At 38.6% G+C, this 19,556-nt stretch overlaps 1 protein-coding gene across 3 annotated transcripts in view; it reads left to right on the top strand.

Moving 5' to 3' along the window:
- Positions 1 to 19,556, top strand: part of LOC135215300 (BTB/POZ domain-containing protein 7-like) — a 295,047-nt gene that overhangs the window by 189,202 nt on the left and 86,289 nt on the right. For all 3 annotated transcript variants that reach the window (XM_064249859.1, XM_064249857.1, XM_064249858.1), the window contains exon 6: positions 15,722 to 15,856. In XM_064249859.1, coding sequence (XP_064105929.1) covers positions 15,722 to 15,856 — 135 coding nt within the window. The remainder of the gene's footprint in view (positions 1 to 15,721; positions 15,857 to 19,556) is intronic.

The raw sequence follows: 19,556 nt of genomic DNA, 5'->3' as shown, positions 1-19,556 counted from the left end.
AGGGGAGAAGAGAGAGAGGAGGAAGAGGCCGAGGGAGAGGGAGTAGGGGACGGGAGAGAGGAGAGAGAGGAAGAGAGAGGAGACGGAGGAGAGAGAGAGAGGAGGGGGATGAGGAGAGAGGACGAGAGATTGGAAGAGAGAGACTGAGATGAGAGAGAGAGAGACGAGAGAGAGAAGGAGAGAGAGGAGAGGAGACGACGGAGGATGAGGACGGAGGAGAGGGAGAGTGGAGATGAGGGAGAGGAGGAGAGAGAGAGAGAGAGATAGAGAGAGATGAGAGAGGAGAGAGAGAGAGAGCGAGAGAGATGACGAGAGAGGCGCGGAGAGGAGAGAGGGAGTGGAGGAGAGGAGGGAGAGAGGAGGGAGGGAAAGAGAGATGGAGAGGAGAGAGAGAGCGAGGGAGAGGTGAGAGGAGAAGGGAGAGAGAGAGAGGGAGCAGAGGAAGAGGAGGAGAGAGAGAGAGAGGGGGAGACGATGGAGGGAGGAGAGAGAGGACGGAGAGAGAGAGACGAGAGAGAGAGACGAGAGAGAGACGACGAGGAGAGGAGAGGGAGGGGAGTGGAGAGGAGAGAGAGAGGAGAGGAACGAGGAGAGAGAGGGAGCGAGAAGGAGAGGAGGGAGAGAGTGGGAGAGAGGGAGAGCGGAGATGACAGAGATGAGAGGTGAGAGAGAGAGAGCGAGAGGATCTATATATATATCTATATATATATATATTATAATATATATATATATATATATAATATAGGTAAATATATATATAGTATAGATAATAGATATTTAGACATTATATATATATATACATTATTATATATAATATATATATATATATATATATATAATAATATATATATATAAGATATATTATATATATATATATATATATATATATTATATATATATAGAGAGACGACCGAGGGACGCGTGCGAGAGAGATGATTGAGAACTGGACGATTAGAGAGGAGAGGAGAGAGAGGGGGGACGAGAGAGAAGCAAGAGGAGGGGGAGAGAGCGAGAGAGAGGTGGAGAGACGAGCGGAGGAGACGAGAAGAGAGAGAACGGTGGAGCGAGAGAGAGAGGGAGATGATGAGAGCGAAGAGGATCGGAGGAGAGTGGTGACGAGGAGGAGAGCTGAGGGAGATCGAGAGGAGAGGAGAGAGAGAGAGCGAGAGAGAGAGAGAGAGAGATAGGTATGTATATATATATAGATATATATATATATAGATATTCTCTCTCTCTCTATCTCTTGCATATATATATATGATACATACTATATATATATATGTATGTATGTATTCACACACACACACACACACACACACCAATCATGATGAATATCCAAACTAATACGTGTGTATATGCTTTGGGGAAGAAACTATAGATACCTGGATGAATGATACCAGATAATATAAATGGTTTTGCCCTCTGTAATAAAACATTGCTGGTTGAAGCAATCAAATGTAAATGAATTTGTGAGAAATAGCTGAAGAATTTTTTTGAAAGCTATTGGAGCAAAAATTATATGTAGTCATCTCTGTTCTTGCCAGAAGGTGCTGATGATAGAGTTTAAGGGGCCATAACATACCTAACAGAGGCGCCATTAACCGAAACTCGGCAACGTAAATTGCCAAGTTACAGTTAACCCTCTTATGCTGATTGTACGTATTAAACGTCGAGTCAAAATGTCTTCCGTATGCCGATTGGACGTATTATACGTTGACTCAAAAAAGTTTTTTTTTAAATTCGCGGAAAAATACTTATAGGCCTACCAGCCAAAAACTTTTGAATCACGCGCCTTGGGGGATGCTGGGAGTTCAAGGATCAAGGCGTTGTTTTGTTTACAATCGTTACGCAGGCGCGCAAGCGCGAATTTCTTTCTAATCACACTAAAAAGTATCAGTGACACATCTCAAAAATTATTCGTCACTTTGACATAATTTTTGCACCGTTTTAAATTATCCGTTACATGAAGTATTATATATGAAAATGTGCGCAATTTCATGTAGAATACAACAAAAAAATACTCATGAGTGTAGCTTTTATCAGTTTTGAAATATTTTCATATAAACAACGATAAGTGCAAAAATTTCAACCTTCGGTCAACTTTGACTACCGAAATGGTCGAAAAAACGCAATTGTAAGCTAAAAAAACTCCTTATATTCTAGTAATATTCAATCATTTGCTTCATTTTGCAACAAATTGGACGTCTTTAGCACAATATTTCGATTTATGGTGAATTTATGAAAAACTTTTTCCTTACGTCCGCGCGGTAACTTCTTTCCGATAAATTTTTCCGTCAGGCGATTGTCCTAATGTTTGCACCATTTTAAATTTGCCGTTACATAAAGTTTTATATATGGAAGTTTGCGCAATTTCATGCACAATACAACTAAAAAGAACCCATGGTTATAGCATTTATCAGTTTTGAAATATTTTCATATAAAAAATGATAAGTGACAAATTTTCAACCTTCGGTCAATTTTGACTACCGAAATGGTCGAAAAACGCAATTGTAAGCTAAAACGCCTATATTCTAGTAATATTCAGTCATCTACCTTCATTTTGCAACAAATTGGAAGTCTCTATCACAATATTTCGATTTATGGTGAATTTATGAAAAAAATAACATTTTCTTTACGTCCCGCAAGCGGTAACTCTTCCGAAAAAATCATATGTGCGATTGTGGTAATGTTTGCACCATTTTAAATTAGCCGTTACATAACGTTTTATATATGAAAATGTGCGCAATTTTATGTATAATACAACAATAAATAGAATTGAAGGTTGTAGCTATTCTCATTTTCGAAATATTTGCATATAAATCACGATAAATAGAAAAAAACCACGTTCGGTCAAATTTGACTCTACCGAAATGGTTCGAAAAACGCAATTTGTTAAGAGAAAACTCTTACAGTCTAGTAATATTCAGTCATTATCTCACGTGAAACAAATTCGAAGTCTCTAGCACAATATTTAAATTTATGGTGAATTTTTAAAAAAACTTTCCTTCCCTCCGCGCGCGGATTCTCCGCCACAAATCTCCGGAATGCGGAAGTCCCATTCTCGGAATATTTGCTCCGTTTCATATTAGGCATTTCATAGAGTTTTATATATGAAAATGTGCGCAATTTCATGTAGAATAAACGAAAAATATTTGAAAGTTGTAGCTTTTCTTATTTCCGAAATAATTGCATATATATATATATAAAAAAATTCGACATTCGGTCAACTTTAGCTCGTCAGATATGGTCGAAAACTGCATTTGTAAGCTAATATTCTTACAGTATAGTAATATTCAATCATTTGTCTTCATTCTGAAACATATTGGAAGTCTCTAGGACAATATTTAGATTTATTTAGCCTGAATTTTTTGAATAAAAAAATGTTTGGCTTTTACGTAAGCCGCGTATTAACGAATTCAATGCATTATTTTGTGATTTTTAAATAAATTTTCTCTGTGTTGCTTTTATCGTTTTACAATGTGTTATATATCAAAATGATCGCAATTTAGTGCACATTACAACGAAAAAAAAGTAACGTGTTACCTTCAACCGTTTTGCGCACAGCGCGATTTGAATACAATTATATATGAATTTCGTTTTTTTTTTGCGCTATCATATATCGCATTATTTATATAGATAATGATAATTTTTTTCATTTCTGATGGTTGCATACTAAACTTCAGGCAATGAGAAAAAAAGGAGCCAAAAATGAACTCTTAATCTTGAAAACTAAGCGCGCTGTGATTTTTTGAAAAAAAATATTTTTTATTTTTTCCGCTTACTCGCCTCACTCTCAAACCCCTCCGGCATACGGGAGTCATTTTTTTATTTACCGCTCCGGCGTTTAAGGGTTAAGATATGCAAAAATAACAATTGGTTGAAACTCCAGAAGAAGTTGTCTGATTGTTTTGGTTATCATAAGAAAGGTGTTTATCTTTGTCTTAGAAACAATTGTACTAAATGTACTTATGAAATATCAGTGGGGATTGTATAGCAATGAAAATCAGTGATTTTTGGCGCCAATATGTACCGATTTCCGCTTATCAGTGTCAATACATACCTAACAGAGGTGCTGATCTCCAGTTTTCAGCTCCAATAAAGTTCCGAAAATCACTGATTTTCAGTTATTGCCGATTTTTGCCTATCATCATGCCATTGGAACAGAACCCCTGCTGATGAACGGGGACTGCCTATAGTGACACCACTAATCTCTTACAAAAGATGAAATTTGGAAAGAGACCAACAGTGTTTGGAAAAGAAAACCTCAGTCTAATTTTGTCAATACCTTAAGACAACCCTTAGCTCTATAAAGAAGTTAATCAAACAGTGAAATCCTTCTAATTCTAACATCAGAAGTGTGTGAAGCATTGGATATTCTATCATAGATATAGGAATCCCTACACAGGGCAACCTTCATATTTCTGAAAGATTGGTGAATTTTGTTTTGATGGACAAACTCAAGATGAGCCATTAGAATAACAACTAAAATACTGCAGGTAGAATAATCAAATGATCATGAAGCCAAAAAACAGTGCAAGGTAAACAGTCTGGCATGATGGAATTCAAGAAATAACCCAAAGTTCTTATATGCTTGCAAATTGCAAAATGCAGTGAGTGGCCTTGACCTACCTACAAAAGTAATTGGATCCCCTGTCATGTCACCAGATCAGATATGGGAATAATTTTTAGAGTAGAACTCATTCATGCATTTTGCCCCAGATCCGAATCACAAGACAGAAGATCCTAAGTGGCTTCAATATTGCCAACTGAAGAAATACTAGTTTAAATAGGAAATTGACATGTAGAATTAACCAGACCACATCCCAGCAGTGCTGTTGAAATTGTCTTCTCTAGTAAAAGACTCCTAACGGATACTAACATTTTAGAAATCTTCAAGCACTCACTCTCCTGTCGTAAAACTAAAGCAAAACGGCAAAAGCTCTCTCGCAAAATCATAACCAATCTATATCACTAACATCCCACTCTATAAAAATGACTGAGAAAACAGGGAAGCAGTCATCAAACATCTGATTGATAACAATCTTCTCCTTACCAACCTCCTCTTCCTTCTCAGCTGAATTTAGGTCATCACTTTTTTTAAATAGCCTTTTCCAGGTGCTTCTATTTTGTGCCCTCATTTTGTCTGTTTGTAATTGTATTTTTGGATTAGATATCTTTTTTATTCATAACAGACAAATTTACCTAACATTTCAACTTTCTAAAACATTATTTAAAAATCTCATCCTATTCGCTTTGCAACTACTTTTGAATTAAGTATATTTAAGAAGTGTTTAGTCAATGCACAAGTTTTTAAGAGTAAATTTTATCATAAGTATAAATCAAGACTTTTGCTAAAATCACTACTACTTTCAGGTCACGCGTTATGGTAGTGGTGTGAGTTTCATGGAAAAAATCTTTGAACAATTTTTTCTCTTGTTTCCTATTCCCTATGCCATATCACATGTGAGCCCATGGCATACTAATGAGAAAATGTTCTTATCTTCATCCTTTACCATGTGAAAATAAAGAAACCGATAAAAAGCTAATATACATATACAGTAGTACCTCGAGATACGAAATTAATCCGTTCTGAGGCGCCTTTCGTATCATGAGGTTTTCGTATCTTGGACCACATTTTACATGTAAAATGGCTAATCCGTTCCAAGCCCTCCAAAAACACCCCAGTAAATTTCATAATAAAGCTAAATTGACCTATAAACAATGAAATACTACAACAATTTGGACCATTAAATGCCTAAATTAATAAAAAAAATGCAAAATAACCTGTAAATAAAGTGTATATTAGTGTACATGGTAACAAGAAATATACTGTACGTAAAATTTGGAAGCTTATCTTTCGAGTGAGGCTATCTCCGAAAGTGGTGGCAGAGGAGGAGGAGGACAAACCGCAGATAACGTACGTACGTACGTACACTTAACTTTACGAAAACACATAAAAGATTTAAGGAGAACTATAAAACTAAAATTTACATAAACTTTACGAAAACACATAAAAAATTTAAAGAAAACTATAAAACTAAAATTCACGAAACACATTAACAAAACTGTAACACTTAACTTTACAAAAAACTAAAAATTAAAATTTATTTTCTTTTTATAATTTTCAACTTTTTTTTTTTTTTTTTTTTTTTTTTTTTTTTTTTTTTTTTTTTTTTTACAGAATTTCAACATCACCACTTTCAACATTCTGTTTATCACTTGGTTCTTCCTTTTTGCTTTCAACTTTCTTCTTTTCATCACTTGGTTCTTCCTTTTTGCTTTCAACTTTCTGTTTTTTATCAATTGGTTCTTCCTTTTTGCTTACTCCTGCTAATGCTGAAGGCCTCTTTAAAAAATAACGATCCAAGGAAGATTGCTTCTGCCTACTTTTCACAATGTTCCTGAAACGACTCGGGCAAACGTCATCGAACTGCACAAGCATACGACCTGTGTGAGCCTTTTCGGGGTGTCTTTTTTTTCGATAAACGATTGCACTTTATGAAAAGCGGCTAGAACATCCTTAATTTCTGCCGTTGTCATAGGGTCCTCCTCCTCTTCCTCGCCGCTGCTAGAGAACTCCTCTTGAACGATGTTATGTTGCATGACCTCCAACTCCTTCAGGTCATCCGTCGTAAGCTCCTCTTGGTGCTCCTCGAGAAGGTCGTTGATGTCGTCCTCGTCGACAACCAGCCCCATGGACTTGCCGAGTGCAACGATCTCATCAAGATCTGGTTGGGAAACAGGATTCGGGATCGCCAACTGTTTCGGACTCTGCAGCACCAGCTTCGCCCACGTCGAATCCCTCGAAGTCTCGGGCGGATACGGCATCAGGCCAGAGTTTCCTCCACGAGGAATTCAAGGTTCGCCTCGAAACCTCCTGCCAAGCTTGGTCGATGAATCGGATACAAATGACGATGTCGAAATGCTCCTTCCAAAATTGACGCAAGGTGAGGTTTGTGGTATCGGTGATGTCAAAACATCTCTTGAAAAGATGTTTCGTGTACAGCTTCTTAAAGTTCGCTATCACTTGCTGGTCCGTGGGTTGGAGGAGAGGGGTGGTGTTGGGCGGAAGAAAAAGAATCTTAACGAAGGAATACTCCGCTAGGATATCTTCCTCGAGGCCAGGAGGGTGGGGAGGGGCATTGTCCAACACCAGCAGACATTTCAGGGGGAGGCGCTTCTCTTCCAAAAATTTCTTCACTGTCGGGCCACAGACACGATTTACCCACTCGGGTAAAGAAAAGCCTCGTTACCCAGGCTTTTGCATTAGCCCTCCACATCACTGGAAGCTTCTCCTTCAGCACTTTGTGGGCCTTGAAGGCTCGAGGAGTCTCAGAATGATACACCAGTAGGGGCTTCACCTTGCAATCCCCACGGGCGTTTGAACAAAGTGCGAGCGTAAGCCTGTCTTTCATAGGCTTATGCCTGGGTAGCTTCTTCTCTTCCTGCGTGATGTACGTCCGACGAGGCATTTTTTTCCAAAATAGGCCAGTCTCATCACAGTTGAAAACCTGCTGAGAACTGTAGCCTTCCTTGGTCATCATCTTGTCGAAAGTTTTCTTAAATGCTTCGGCCGCTTTCGTGTCCGAGCTGGCAGCCTCGCCATGACGCACCACCGAATGGATGCCAGTCTGTTTACGGAATTTCTCGAACCAGCCATGTGAAGCCTTGAACTCTGGGGTTGGCGTTGAAGTCCCTTCCCCTCCGTTGTCTTCGGCTTGGGCAATCAAATCGCCGAAAATAGCGCTGGCCTTGTGGGCGATTGCTGTCTCCGTTACCGTATCGCCAGTGATTTCTTTGTCTTTTATCCAGACGAGGAGCAGCCGTTCCATCTCGTCGTGCACGTGGGTCCTCTTGCTGGACAAAATAGTGTTGCCCTTCGACAGTGTAGCTGCTTTGATGGCATCCTTCTGCTTAAGGATGGTGCCTATTGTCGACAGATTACGGCCGTATTCCTTTGCGATCACACTCAATCGCATATCAGCTTCGTACTTCTTGATGATCTCCATCTTTGTCTCCAAAGAGAGCATGCGCTTCTTTCCGTGAATTTCAACTTTCTTGGGACCCACGACTACGTTATCTTGTACGTAATTTACGTATAAGTTACACAATAAAGTTTTCTCACGACACGATAATAGTACTGCAACGAAATCACTAACGAATTTACGTTACTAAACGAAATCGTTGGACCGAACGAATGCCGTGTGCGTACGATAAAGATGTTGGTACGAAGAGGCCAAGATAGGTACGCCACCACGTACGTATAAGATGCATGATGGGAGGGATGCTGTCCAATAGGAGAGAAGGATCTCATGGTGGTGACTAGCATCAGGAACCAATGGGAGAGCAGGAGGATGGTGGTGAGTCTACTAGTACTAAGATGGCGGCGCGCGGCGCAAGTTTCAATATTGTTATCCGGGCGAATCTCGGACTTTCAGAAACCTTTCGTATCTTGAAAACTTTTTGTATGTAGAGCCGTTTAATTTTTTTGCATTGGCTTTCGTATCTCGAGTTTTTCGTCAGTTGAGCCTTTCGTATCTCAAGGTACCACTGTACCTGGCTACGTGGCTGTAATGTCTTGATGTTTTACTTGTAATAAAGTCATTGATGTAGAGGAATGAGCAAAGAGTAGGAAAATCCTTAAAAACAAAAACTTAACTGTTGAACCCCTGTAGATATGATCCAACTGACTTTGGGTGGTGGGTGACCCATGTTTGGGCACCTTTACCCCTTGTAGAAGCAAATTTCTCCATACCTGTAATTTGTCTCCCATCTTTTTTACCATTTTGTACAAAAGCTGCATTCCACAGTACTCCATTCCATTTTCATTACCGTCATGATTCCTCTGACTTATCATTGTTGCTATTGCTGTTTTTTTTCCATTATTGATGTGATATACTACATTGTTTAATGGTCATGTGTACAATATGTCCGTTGACATATAAAAATTAACCAATGCCAACTGTTGATTAAGTGAATGAGTTGATAATATAGAACTGATATCCAGGACCCCAGTGAGGGAAATATGGCAAAAAATGTATACAGTGGACCCCGTATTCCCGTTCTCCGGATTTGCGGACCCACACATTCGCGGATTTCTCTCGGGAATGTTTCCCCGCATTATTCGCAGAAAATTTGCACATTCGTAGTATTTTTCTAAGAGAAATATCCACAAATTCCAGTTTTTTAATTAATTTCATCATAAAATGTACTAAGTGATAAAACTATTAAAAAAAAAAAAACAGGTATGAAAATTTTTGGTGGGTTTTTCTTGAGTTTTAACTAACAAAATAGGCTGTTTTTAGCGTTTTTATAGGGGTTCCAACTATTCGCGGCTTCTAAGTATTCACGGGGGGTCTGGTACGCATCCCCCGCGAACATAGGGGACCACTGTAATTCCTAAATTCAAACTGTCTTAAAAGACTATGTACTCTGTCAAAGAAGACTTCACTTTCCAGATATGCTAAAATGACTAGTATTTTTGACCCAGTAAACCTGGATAATAGCACTACCCAAAGGGAATATGGTGATTACAAAAATCATTTGCAGTTGGCTGTGTTTGTTCCTTCAAAATAAATGCAATTTATGATCCACGGTATAAATACTCTGGTAAAATACCACCACCCTCAGAGGAACATACTGTACTCTGCTGGTCATGCTAAATTGAAAAGCATGACTTTCTAACTTTCATATCAACTGCGTTAAGCCAATGGGTATGCAAAACCAGAAACGTGAGCTCCACGCCACAGTTCGTAACTTATTTAGGTGTTTCTCCCATGGTACCAGCCAAACCTGTTGGTGAGGTTCCATCTGAGGAATCGGGAAGGGACACTCAGTTTAGTTTAGTATATTTTAGTTTTACCAGACCACTGAGCTGATTAACAGCTCTCCTAGGGCTGGCCCGAAGGATTAGATATATTTTTACGTGACTAGGAACCAATTGGTTACCTAGCAACGGGACCTACAGCTTATTGTGGGATCCGAACCACATTGTATCGAGAAATGAATTTCTATCACCAGAAATAAATTCCTCTGGTTCCGCGTTGGACGAGCCGAGAATTGAACTTCGGACCACCGGAATGGTAGCAGAGCGCGAAATGCACTCGGCCAACGAGGAACTAAGGACACACCAGTTATCCACTGTTGGCCAGATCATATATATTACTGTACCTTGTACACAAACTCAACAAAACAGCACCACTACATCCAATCCATTCCATCCCAAAATTCTCCCCATCTTCTTCCACTTCATCTTCATGTGAATCACACAAAACTTCTCTCCTTGCCCTCTGCTCCCTAATCTCAGTGCTCCCAGACAGTAACGTAAAACTGAAATATGGTCAGTACAAAGAAATACATAAAATAATATATCCAGAGAAAATTAACTTGCTAGAAAGGTAAAGACTAATAAAGCATAGTAAAAAGATAAATAATGTAAATGAACAAAAATTACCAAAAATAAATTTAAGGAATCAATGCATAATTTACGAATTTTTTCTTCTTTGTATGAAAAAGAAAAAAGGGTTTTATTAAAAAGAAAAAAGGGTGGGTTGGAGGAAATGTGGGGTTTAACCCTCTTACGCCGATTGGACGTATTAAACGTCGAGTCAAAATGTCTCCCGTATGCCGATTGGACGTATCATACGTCGGCTCAAAAAAGTTTTTTTAAAAATTCGCGGAAAAATACTTATAGGCCTACCAGCCGAAAACTTTTGTATCACGCACCTTGGGGGATGCTGGGAGTTCACGGATCAAGGCGTTGTTTTGTTTACAATCGCTACGCAGGCGCGCAAGCGCGAATTTCTTTCTTATCGCACTAAAAAGTATCAGTGACACATCTCGGAAATTATTTCGTCACTTTGACATAATTATTGCACCATTTTAAATTATCCTTTACATGAAGTATTATATATGAAAATGTGCGCAATTTCATGCACAATACAACTAAAAAATACTCATGATTGTAGCTTTATCAATTTTGAAATATTTTCATGTAAATAACGATAAGTGCAAAAATTACAACCTTCGCGTAAACCTTGACTCTACAGAAATGGTCGAGAAACGCAATGGTAGGCTAAAATTCTTATATTATAGTAATATTCAATCATTTGCCTTCATTTTGCAACAAATTGGACGTCTCTAGCACAATATTTCGATTTATGGTGAATTTATGAAAAAACTTTTTCCTTACGTTCGTGCGATAACTCTTTCCGATAAATTTTTTTCGTGCGATTGTCCTCCTAATGTTTGCACCTTTTAAATTTGCCGTTACATAAAGTTTTATATATGGAAATGTGCGCAATTTCATGCACAATACAAAAAAAAAACAACCCATGGTTGTTTTTTGTGCAAAAATTTCAACTTTCGGTCAGCTTGACTCTACCGAAATGGTCGAAAAACGCAATTGTAAGCTAAAACTCTTATATTCTAGTAACTATTCAATCATTTTACCTTCATTTTGCAACGACTTGGAAGTCTCTAGCAAAACAATATTTCGATTATGGTGAATTTATGAAAAAAAAAAAAAAATTACGCTCGCGCGGTAAACTCTTCCGAAAAAATCAGAATTTTTTTGTGCGATTGTCGAAATGTTTGCACCATTTAAAATTAGCTGTTACATAAAGTTTTATATATGAAAATGTGCGCAATTTCATGTAGAATACAACAAAAAAATGATTGAAGGTTGTAGCTTTTCTCTTTTTTTGAAATATTTGCATATAAATCACGATAAATAGAAAAAAAACCACGTTCGGTCAAATTTGACTCTACCGAAATAGTTGAAAAACGCAATTGTAAGCTAAAACTCTTACGGCCTAGTAATATTCCGTCATTTTTCTTCATTTTGAAACAAATTTGAAGTCTCTAAAACATATTGTGATTTATGGTGAATTTTTGAAAAATATATTTACCTTCACTCCGCGCGCCGATTCGCGGCCGCAAGTCTCCGAAATACGTACATGGCATTATCCTAATATTTGCTCCTTTTCATATTAGCCTTTTTATAGAGTTTCATATATCAAAATGTGCGCAAATTCATGAAGAATACAATAAAAATAATTGAAGGTTGTAGCTTTTTCCATCTTCGAAATATGTGCATATGAAAAAACTATATATAAAATTTCGACATTCGGTCAAATTTAACTCGTCCGAAATGGTCGAAATCTGCAATTCTAATCTAAAACTCTTACAGTATCGTAATATTCAATCATTTGTCTTAATTTTGAAACAAATTGGAAGTCTCTAGAACATTATTTAGAATTACGGTGAATTTTTGAAAAAAATATTTTTTTGCGTCCGCGCGTTACGAATTCGTACATCATTTTGTGATAATATTTTTCCGGTGTTGCTTTTATTGTTTTACAATGTATTATATATCAAAATGATCGCAATTTAGTGTACAATACAACGCAAAAAAAAGTAACTGGTTAGCTTTGACCGTTTTCTGCACAGCGTGATTTGAATACAATTATGTATGAATTTTTTTTTTTTCGCTACCATATATCGCATTATTTACATATGATAATGATATTATTTTTTTCATTTCTGATGGTTGCATTCTAAACTTCAGGCAATGACAAAAAAGGAGCCAAAAATGAACTCTTAATCTTCAAAAGTACGCGCGCTGTAATTTTTTGAAAAAATTATTTTTTCCACTTCCGCGCTCACTCCAAACCAGGCCCGGCATACGGGAGACGTTTTGATTTTTAGGGCTCCGGCGTAAGAGGGTTAAGCAAACTAGTGGGGCAGAAACTCATCAGCTCATGAGTGTCACAATAAACAAATTCCTTTCGTACTACTGTAGTACTACTGTATATGATCAATATTATTTACCATTTGTGACACTGGAAACAACAGGCAATACTAGTGACTGAGCAGTAATTAGTGAAAGAGGAGTTCATCTTCCAATGAGAAAAACTGGAACATAGATCATTTAAGAAGTGCTAGAAAAGCAATACTACTCCCCTAAATAAACACCAGGAGAATGAAAGTAGAGCTGGTAACAGAATGGTAGGATCATGAAAAGTGAAGGGTGCTCTTAGGAACACTGAAGACATGAATATTGGCATGTTTACGGATAATTGATTAACCCTTTAACGCCGATTGGACATATTAAACGTCGATGAAAATTGTCTGTCGGGTGCCGAACTGATGTATGGTATGTCAACGAAAAATTTTTTTTTTTATTCGCGGAAAAATAGTCATAGGCCTACTAGGCGAAAACTTTTGAATCATGCTCCTTGGGGGATGCTGGGAGCTCACGGATCAAGCTGTTGTTTTGTTTACAATCGTTACCCAGGCGCGCAAGCGCGAATTTCTTTCTTCTCGCACTAAAAAGCATCAGCGACACATCTCGGAAATTATTTCGTCACTTTGACATAGTAATTTTTGCACCATTTTATAGTAGCCGTTACATAGAGTTTTATAATGTGCGCAATTTCATGTAGAATACAACAAAAAACAACTCATGGTTGTAGCTTTTATCAGTTTTGAAATATTTTCATATAAATAACGATAAGTGCCAAAATTTCAACCTTTGGTCAACTTTGACTCTACCGAAATGGTCGAAAAATGCAATTGTAAGCTAAAACTCTTATATTCTAGTAATATTCAATCATTTACCTTATTTTACAACAAATTGGAAGTCTCTAGCACAATATTTCAATTTATGGTGAATTTATGACAAAAACTTTTTCCTTACGCCCTCGTGGTAACTTTTTCCTTACGCCCGCGCGGTAACTTCCGAAAAAATCTGAAATTTTTTCGTCCGATTGTCGTAACGTTTGCACAGTTTTATATTAGCCATTACATAAAGTTTTATATATGGAAATGTGCGCAATTTTATGTAGAATACAACCAAAAACAACCCATGGTTGTAGCTTTTATCAGTTATGAAATATTTTCATGTAAATAACGATAAGTGCCAAATATCAACCTTTGGTCACCTTTGACTCGACCGAAATGGTCGAAAAACGCAATTGTAAGCTAAAACTCTTACATTCTAGTAATATTCAATCATTTTCCTTTATTTTGCAACAAATTGGAAGTCTCTAGCACAATATTTCAATTTATGGTAAATTTATGAAAAAAACATTTTCCTTCCGCGTGGTAACTCTTCCGAACAAAATCATAAATTTTTCCGTCCGATTGTCGTAATGTTTGCACTATTTTAAATTAGCCGTTACATAAAGTTTTATATATGAAAATGTGCGCAATTTCATGTAGAATACAACCAAAAACAACCCATGGTTGTAGCTTTTATCACTTTTGAAATACAGGCGGTCCCCGGGTTACGACGGGGGTTTCGTTCTTGAGACGCGTCGTAAGCCGAAAATCGTTGTAAGCCGGAACATTGTCAAAAATCCTAAGAAAACCTTACTTTTAATGCTTTGGGTGCATTGAAAACTATGTAAACTGCATTCTTATGGCATTTTTCATCAAAAAAACATTCAAATATTGATTATTTTGCATTTTTGGTGTCATATTTCATCTCCCAGATGAGCATTGTAGGCATCATAACCCTGGAACATGCGTCGTAACCCTGGAAATAACGTTATTGACAAGCGTCATAACCTCGGAACATCGTAAGCCGACACCGTCGTAACCCGGGGACTGCCTGTATTTTCATATAAATAACGATTAGTGCCAAAATTTCAACTTTCTGTCAATTTGAACTCGACCGAAATGGTAAAAAAACAGCAGTTGTAAGCTAAAACTATTACATTCTAGTAATATTCAATCATTTATCTTTATTTTGCAACAAATTAGAAGTCTCTAGCACAATATTTTGATTTATGGTGAATTTATGAAAAAAAAACATTTTCCTTACGTCCGCCCGGTAACTCTTTGAAAAAATCATAAATTTTTTCGTCCGATTGTCGTAATGTTTGCACCATTTTAAATTAGCCATTACAAAGTTTTATATATGAAAATGTGCGCAATTTCATGTAGAATACAACAAAAACAACCCGTGGTTGTAGCTTTTATCATATAAATAACAATAAATAGAAAAAATTCGACCTTCGGTCAACTTTAACTTGACCGAAATGTTTGAAAACTGCAATTTTAAGCTACAACACTTACAGTCTAGTAATACTCAATCAATTACCTTCATTCTGCAACAAACGGGAAGTCTCTAGCACAATATTTTGATTTATGGTGAATTTTTGAAAAAAAAAAATTTTGTCTGCGCGTTACGAATTCATGCATAGTATTGTGATAATATTTTCTCTGTGTTGCTTTAATCATTTTACAATTTGTTATATACCAAAATCATCGCAATTTAGTGTACAATACAACAAAAATATAATTAACTCGTTAGCTTTAACCGTTTTGCTCACAGCGCGATTTGTATACAATTATATATGACATTTTTTTTGCTCATATATTCCAATATTTATAAATGATAATGATATTTATTTTTCATTTCTGATGGTTGCATACTAAACTTCAGGCAATGACAAAAAAAGGAGCCAAAAATGAACTCTCTATCTTGAAAATTAAGCGTTCTGGGATTTAAAAAAAAAAAAAAAATTTCCGCTTCGGCGCTCACTCGCGAACGCCGCCGGCATACGGGAGACACTTTCGGAAATACCGGCTTGGCGTTTAAGGGTTAATGGGAGTGGTTAAAATAAATACTACTGTATTTCATTTGTTGTGCATCAGTTGTTTGCCTCTAAGCAAGTTTTGCATTTTTTCTAAAAATTGTCTGTCTGTTTTACAGGGTTGTGAGGATATGATTGTAGAATCTATTAGTCTAGACAATTTGGTTTCCATTCTGCGATGGTCTGGTGAAGCACACGGTTCAGCATGGGTACATCGCCAGGCATTGCACTTTTTAAGAGAGGAGTTTTCACAGGTGAGTTATGTTAACATCCCGTTTTTGTGATTTATAAACTGTAGCTGTAATACAGATATGTGAGAAATGTATGGGTGGTGTTGATTGAAGTATATATATATATATATATATATATATATATATATATATATATATATATATATATATATATATATATTATATATATATATATATATATATATATTATATATATATATATTATATATTATATATATATATATACTATATATTATATATATAATATATATATATATATATATATATATATATAAACACATACATATACTACACACACACACACACACACACACACACACATATATATATTATATATTATATATATATATATATATATATATATATATATATATATATAATATATATATATATATATATATATATATATATATATTATATATATATATATATATATATATATATATATATATATATATATATATATATATATATATATCATACATTTTTTATTCTGGTATGAATACGTAAGTAAAATGAATAAAGGTGAAAAAAATTTTTGTGCATAAAATGTAATAATATAAAAGACATCAATAAATACAGATATATAAAACTTTTAATATATATAAAACTAAATATAAAATCAATGCAGAATACTCACTCGTAATCCTGACTTCGTTCTATTCTTGTTGTCTCCCTCCTCCATTGAAGAGTCTTGCATTATTTTCCTCTTGACATGACGAGGTGCAGGTGGAGGAGGGAGACGCGTGCCCTTACTGCTGATGGGCCGCTGCCCTTCGGTGGCCCTCTGCGCCCTCCGTTGTCCCTTGGACAGTTGCACTCCAATATATGACTGCAGTGTGGTACTTGCGGGCACACTCCCTGATCCTGCAAAGAGCTATATTGCAGGTCCGACAGAAGAACCGGGTGTCTCTCCTGCCATTCATATAGCACACCCGGCACCGTTTCTGCCTGCACCCTTGTAGGAGGTCCTCTGTGTGATCTCCTGGCTGCAGCCGACATACAAGGTCCACTATCTGATGGGAAGTCAGAATCTGAGCGCAGGCGGGATCATCAAGGGCGGCGGTAGCAGGGGCGGCGGCAGCACCGGCAGGAGCAGGCCGACCGAAGTTGGCCCTCCTAACATCTGCCCTTTCCTGCTTGGGGTAGGGGGACGGTGATGGAAGGCCACTCATTGGGATTGAAGTTGATGAGGGAATTCCTGGCCACCTCGAGAAACTGGATGTGGGACAACCTCCGGAGGTCCGAATTGTATTTCCCACAGTAGAGGATGTAGGCATTCTGAAGGGCCAACTGAAGTATGCATTTGAGGAGCTTCTGTGTCACCTCCTGGTTCTCCTGGGAAAGGGATAATACTGGATGAGTTGATCAAAGAGATCAACTCCCCCATGTGCCTATTGTAGTGCCCAATGACGGTAGGCCGCTGGACACAAAACTCCTCATATGTAACTCGGCCCTGCCGACGTGTCTTCTTCCGCTGAATGGCGTCTTCTTGGATGGGCTCATGATGACTCGTAATCATGGGGACAAGTCGGACCCCCTTCCAACAGATGACGAAGACAGCTCCCTTCCGCCGCCACTCTGTCTCTCCTCTTGCTAGATGTTGCGGCTGGCTAGCAAACCTCTTGAGGACGTTTGGGGCCCCACGCACCAACCGAAGGGTACCACTGACGTGCACACCTGCTTCATACAGTTCCTGGGCCAGGGATACCGAGTTATAATAATTATCCATAAACAGGTGGTATCCCTGGTTACGGAAACGATCCACAATACTGAACACAGTGTCACGCACCGTGGAGAAGACCCCGGGATACACCAAGAAGTCCATGACGTATCCAGTGTTGGACTCCGTAATAAAAAACAATATCACTCCATATTTCTTTGGCTTCTTGGGGTTGTACACTTTTATGCTGAGACGTCCTTTGTAAGGCATCATCCCCTCATCCAAAGAAAGGTTCTTGCCAGGAACCACAAGAAACTGGCATCGTTCACGAATGTACTCCAACACTGGGTGGACTAAGATGAGGCGATCGGGGTTATTCCGGGGTATGGCCCTTCGGTTGAAGGCGTTGAAATACCTGTCCAACCCCAGGAAACTATCACAGGCCATAATGCCGGGCACATTGGGTGTACTTAAAAAAAGATTCCACCTCCAATATTGCCTGACGTCGGCAGCAGGCATCATTCCAAAAAAAAAGTGGAGCCCCCCAAAAATGCGCCATGTCCGTGAGGTTGCAGCCCCGCCAGCGATACGACAACGTTGTCCGCAGTTCGTTGCGGCAGTACCGAGCGTAGTCCGCCGTCTCTGCTACCAGGTATTCCAGCAATTCCCGCGTAAGGAACAGCTGAATGAACCCCAGAGCAGTAAGAGGAGCAGGTACGGTGAGTCCAGGTGCTGCCGTGAATGGGTGCATGTTAGGTGGGGTGGGGTCCTCCGACCACCCCTTGTCGCTCTTTTGCGCGTGCGCACATGCTTGGGCACGGTTTCGCACTAGAAACCCCCTCTCTCCTCTCTCTCTCTCTTCTCTCTCTCTCTCTCTCTCTCTCTCTCTCTCTCTCTCTCTCTCTCTCTCTCTCTCTCTCTCCCTTAGGCCCTCTCGTTCTGTGTCGTCATCAACAACAAAACTAAACGACGACAACTCCTCCTCCTCCTCCTCCTCCTCCTCCTCCTCCATCCTCCTTCCACCACCTCCTCAATCCGCCTCTCCTTTCCTCCTACTCCTCCTCCTCCTCCTCCTCTCCTCCTCCTCCTCCTCCTCCTCCTCCTCCTCCTCACTAAAGCCACTAAACTCAAACTCACTTTCAGCATGTGACCCTCGTACAGACATTGGGGCAAATATTCATCATCACTAACATCGGGAGTGATGTCCTCGTCGTTAGATGACCAACCGCCATCAAAATCGTCTATGTCCTTTGGTTCGAGGCCTCCCAAATGTCTACGAATGCCCCTCAGGACACCCCGATGCTTCCTAGGGGTCGTAAAAGGCACAATATGTGGTGCTTGAACACTTTTGGCCACACGAGGCTGCATGGAATGGCGTTGAGGAGCTAGGTCATCTCGGTTGCTTGGTCCCACACCAGCATCTAAGTCCAAAATACGTCTCACACAATCCCTCACGAGAGGTAAAACATGCCTTTTGCGTTCCATTCGACGTTCATACATCTCTACGTATGTCTCGTACCACCAAAAATACTCAAACTCTCGCAAAAGTTTGGCAAAACATGATTACGGCAAAAGATCGCTCTCTGAAGACACGTCGCTGATGCTTGCTGGTGAGAGAAAAAAGCATTTCGCGCATGTGCACCTGGGTAACACTTGTAAACAAAACAACAGCTTGATCCGTGAACTCCCAGCATCCCTCAAGGCATGTGATTCAAAAGTTTTCGCCTAGTAGGCCTATAACTATTTTTCCGCAAATTAAAAAAAAAAACTTTTTGCGTCAACGTAGCATATGTCAATTAAGCACCTGACAGACAATTTTCGTCGACGTTTAATACATCCAATAGGCGTTTAAGGGTTAATAGCATTCGAATTTTGAGTGAAAACTCTCTTCCTCCTGACCTGAGTCAAAAAGAAGAAAATCTTTAGTCTTGAAAATCTTCATATACTCGTCTGGGAATACTATATCCCTCCTATGATTGGGTGTAGATAGTACACAATATTCTTTTGAGCGAACCGTTCTAATTGAGCGCTTAATACTGT

This window comes from Macrobrachium nipponense, chromosome 5 (genome assembly GCF_015104395.2).
Source record: "Macrobrachium nipponense isolate FS-2020 chromosome 5, ASM1510439v2, whole genome shotgun sequence".
NCBI lineage: Eukaryota > Metazoa > Arthropoda > Malacostraca > Decapoda > Palaemonidae > Macrobrachium > Macrobrachium nipponense.
This window is presented reverse-complemented; position numbering and strand designations above follow the sequence as displayed.